The 4,520-nt window shown below is 37.6% G+C and overlaps 1 protein-coding gene across 1 annotated transcript; it reads right to left on the minus strand.

Annotated features, from left to right (window-relative positions):
• Positions 1-318: 318 nt before the first annotated feature.
• On the minus strand, positions 319-3,250 carry Smp_197460 (putative proteolipid protein; the record flags this gene model as incomplete). Its single annotated transcript, XM_018799707.1, has 3 exons — positions 319-531; positions 1,375-1,534; positions 2,982-3,250. The coding sequence occupies 3 exons, from the start codon at positions 3,248-3,250 to the stop codon at positions 319-321; spliced, it is 642 nt and encodes a 213-aa protein (XP_018651470.1).
• Between the last annotated feature and the right edge of the window lie 1,270 nt (positions 3,251-4,520).

Genomic DNA, 4,520 nt, shown 5'->3' on the forward strand with positions numbered 1-4,520 from the left:
ATAAGTGATAATTAAGAACACCAAATGACTGGTTACATAATTCCACTGAATGTTTTGATGAAATGAAATGCTTTTCTATATGAAAAGGTGTACGACAAAATGAACATGATTAAAAATCAAATATACCTTGATCTGTTTGTACTCGATCAATATCTGATGAATTCAAGACTAGGAAATGTCTTTTTTCGGTCTTTATCATAAATATTCAAAGTTTAGGACCTTTAATAAATTGCATGAAAATTTCTATTCTTTGGTTTACATATGAGCATAAATTTAACTTTATTAGTCATTGTATTTTATATAACACTCGTTATTGTGCTAAATTGACGCTATAAATAGAAACGTACCATAATGTGTAAGATTAAATGTATACGTGAAATCTCTTTCATCCTTATTCGCATTAATACTACGCCAATAATCTGTTTCTTCTCTACATACAATATGTACCATTACCCAAAGAAAGACCGGTATAGACAAAGTGACAAAAACAAGAAGCCAAATGAATGTAGCCAAGTAGGCCAACCCCAACAACTGTAAATATACGTTAAATCGAAAAGAAAGCATTGTATTAGACGTAAATGATATTATTAGAATAATTCTTATGACATTACAAAAGTCAAAACTTAGGTTGTTATTTATATTACAGAATCTGGCTTCTTTACACGGAACCGATCTCGGAAGTGTAGTCTTCGATTCCAAAACATATGATTGAGAAGGATTACAAAACAGTGGTACAACTTCACCTATTCCTACTTGACACTAGTTATCACTGAGTTTTCAAGATGACTATTTAGTGAATAATTTGTAAATACAGCAGAAACCTAAAGGACTCAATTGCATAAAAACAGACTAGTAACAACATCCTGGAATACGATGTTGAATAGCACCAACGTGGTACGGTTTCCAAGATTCTAGTTGACTGCTAGTGTGTCTATAAGTACTAAACCAACGTTTAAAGTCATTAAATGGGAGACTACGTGCGTTCGAAAGCCTCCAACATACATCAACAGAGGGTTCTAGTCGATTAGGAGGGTTTCATTTAGTTCCTTTCAAAAACCCTATCGGAAGTCAAAAGATAAATATGTGAAAATAAGATAAAGCTGCATTTTGTCGAAATAATTTGTCAAGCCTAAACAAAAAGTCCTGAAATGAAAATAAAGAAAACCAGATTACTCAGAAATAGAAAAATATTACAAAAGGACAGAAAATTATAAGTCTAGGTGTTGATAGAATTGCTTGTTGACGAACCTTTAACTAAATAGATACTTTTGCAGAATTGATCAAAACTGGTGAACATGTGAAAAATCCGGTAAAGAAATGTACAATAAAAAAGGAGTAAATTGCGAAATATAGCATACAAACATTATAACTTACAAATCGTGAAGAACGACGACCGCATAAAATGCAATGTTTGTTGGGATAGAATTTTGAGCGTGTGTCACCCGTTGTGACTGCTCCTACGATAAGGTTTATGATACCAAAGATCATGGTTAAAACACACAGGATTATTCCCAATGTTTGAAATATTTTCGGTCTGATTAGAAAACACGAGAAATTTTTATAAACCAAGTGACTCGGAATTTCAGGAAAACATATTTAAATGATTAAGTCTCGTTAGTTTTCACACAAATATCCAGACACCAACACCCCCTTCCACGAGACTACTGATTAAGTGAACTGTATTTACATTTGGGTGTATATATATTTATTACTTTGAATAGCCATCAAACTTGTGCTATTAACTAAAGATTTGAGCTTTAGGATGACTTTAAATACGGGTATTTGAAATGGTAGCAAGCTACATCAGTATCTGTACGACGATCCAAAAACGCAAAGACATGTTGTTTGTAATGAGACTAAGGAATATAAAGGGTCACTTATTTCAATGCAACGCAGAACCTGGCACATCTGTCTCGGGTTCAGTTATCAAATCTCACTAGGATAGGAAAATGGTCAAGGCGAATTTCAGAGTTATTTATTTATTTAAACAGGTAGTTTCCTTAGTGAGCCACATCCGGAGCCTTCAACCCAAAGGTCTGATCCACAAGAAAGTGGAACAACGTGAAGAGATGCGGTCCCATGGTAGTCAGTGACCAACGATTGGTTCACACACCATTTGTTTCCTTAGGACCCTGGAGCCCATGTGCACCACTGGTTTGAAATCAGGGTTTTCGAACTCCCCTAGGAGGATCCTCCATATCCACGAACCTGGTTAAAGCGCCGGGTATTCGCTTTTCGTCCCCTCAGTTTTGTAAACAAGGCAGTCGCAGGAAGGCAGTAAGTAGGACCTCTGTGGCAGTGATTGCATGTACGTGGCCATTTGAAAGCGTTTCGGGAGGGATTGCTGACTTTTCCCACTCTCAGCCGTACCAGGACATTTGGCGGCCCAAAAAAATTTCACAGTAGTAAAAATAGTAACGGTGTTAGTAGTGGTAGAAAATATCAAACATCGAAGGTAGATCCGAGGGAATATAATGTATTAAGATAATAATATATTCAAACTTTGTGACGTATCAATTTTTCCGGGATGATCGCCAAAAAAGCTAAGCTAGGCGCTCATCTTCAACATGTACACTATGTAATACAATGCTGGGGGTTATAGTTATTATTAATTTCCTTGTAAAGTATATGTCAACATTTTACCTTAAACCTTTAAGTGAGAAGACTTGAGGCAGATCACTGAAATACGCTGAGCAACATAACTGTTTCCATTATGACTGTACATCATGAAAAAGGAAAAGGATGGGGAAGTATGACGGTCTATTATGAAATTAACTAAATAACATCGTGAGAGTCTGATGAAACCCTTAAAGTGAAAAATATCCTTCGAACTGAAGAATTTCCTGGGATTAAACTAATTCGCCAAAGGAAATTTTGCAAAACATTTGTTAAGTCTAATAAAAACCAAAGTAACAACTGTAACTATTTGAATAACAAACAAAACTGTGACCTGTTCGCTTTAAATCAGTTTAACATCTTACTCGTCTATCGGGTAAAACCTGATTTCAAAAACGTCATCTATACGTTTTAGCGCTTCGAAGTTCGTCCCGCACATGATCCCCGAACCGCACACGACCAAAATGAATGCAATTAAAGAAACGAACGGCACGCGTTCTAAACAACCATCTAAAATAAAATCCGAAAATTGTGGGAAATTCCTTACCCATCGTCCGATAACATAAAGAAAACTGGGATCTTTCTCCTTTTGTCTCTGCCACAAACGTCCTTGACCTGAACACACCGCCGACATTCAATATCCCAACGAAGAACTAGCTTACACCTAACTAAACTTTTAAACTAACATCTCATTGTTAAGAAGCAATTTTCGAAATTTAACAGAACTCAAAAAGGTTAAGCTTTTCCTGCTCATGACTTGCCTGTCATTTACTCAAATGTGAATTGTTGTGAATAACTCCGCATGTAGCTCTTCTGGATTTACTGCCGGTCTCAAGCCCGGGTAAAGGAGGACGGTTGGACATGGAGTTAGCGACCTCATCCCGTAGAAAAAATAGGTCGTTTAAAAACGCTTACCGGAAAAAAACTGCCCTGGGAGTTTAGTGAATAATTATGGCGCCTCATAATGAAAGCTGACATTTTTCGGAAGACCAGTCGAATAGCACTGGAAATGAGGAGATACAAATTGACGGTACTCGGAATCAGCGAAACCCATTGGACACAAACTGGACAACAAAGGCTAGGTACGGGAGTGATGCTGCTGTACTCCGGTGACGAAGAGGAAAATGCCCCACACACTCAGGGAGTTGCTCTAATGTTGTCCAGAGAAGCACGAAATGCACTTGTAGGATGGGAATCTCATGGACCCAGGATAATCAAAGCATCATTCGGAACAAAGAAGGAGGGGATCACAATGAATGTTATCCAATGTTATGCACCCACCAATGAAAGCGACGATGATGATAAAGATCAGTTCTATGAAAGGTAGCAATCAATTATAGCGAAGTGCTCGCGAAAGGACCTCACCATCCTGATGGGAGATTTAAATGCTAAAGTCGGACTGGATATTATTGAAAGACATGGACTAGGAGAGAGAAATGAAAATGAGGAGAGATTTGCAAATCTATGTGCATTCAACGAATTGGTAATAGGCGGCACAATATTCCCCCACAAACGCATACACAAAGCTACATGAATCTCGCTGGACCACATCACATAGGACCAAATAGATCATATTTGTATCAACAAAAAATTCCGAAGGACAATGGAATATGTGAGAACCAGGAGAGTAGCTGACATAGCTTCAGATCACCATCTGGTTGTGGCCAAGATGAGACTGAAGCTAAAGAAACACTGGACAACTGGACAAACAGCATCACAAAAGTTCAATACAACCTTCCTTCGAGATACTGACAAGCTCAACGAATTAAAGATAACTCTCAACAACAGGTTCCAAGCTCTACAGGATCTACTGAAAGAACAAGAAACTACGGTGGATAACAACTAGAAAGGGATAAAAGAAGCACTAACTTCAACGTTTTAAGAGGTTCTGGGTCCTAAGAAGC

This window comes from Schistosoma mansoni, chromosome 3 (genome assembly GCF_000237925.1).
Source record: "Schistosoma mansoni strain Puerto Rico chromosome 3, complete genome".
NCBI classification, from domain to species: Eukaryota; Metazoa; Platyhelminthes; class Trematoda; order Strigeidida; family Schistosomatidae; genus Schistosoma; species Schistosoma mansoni.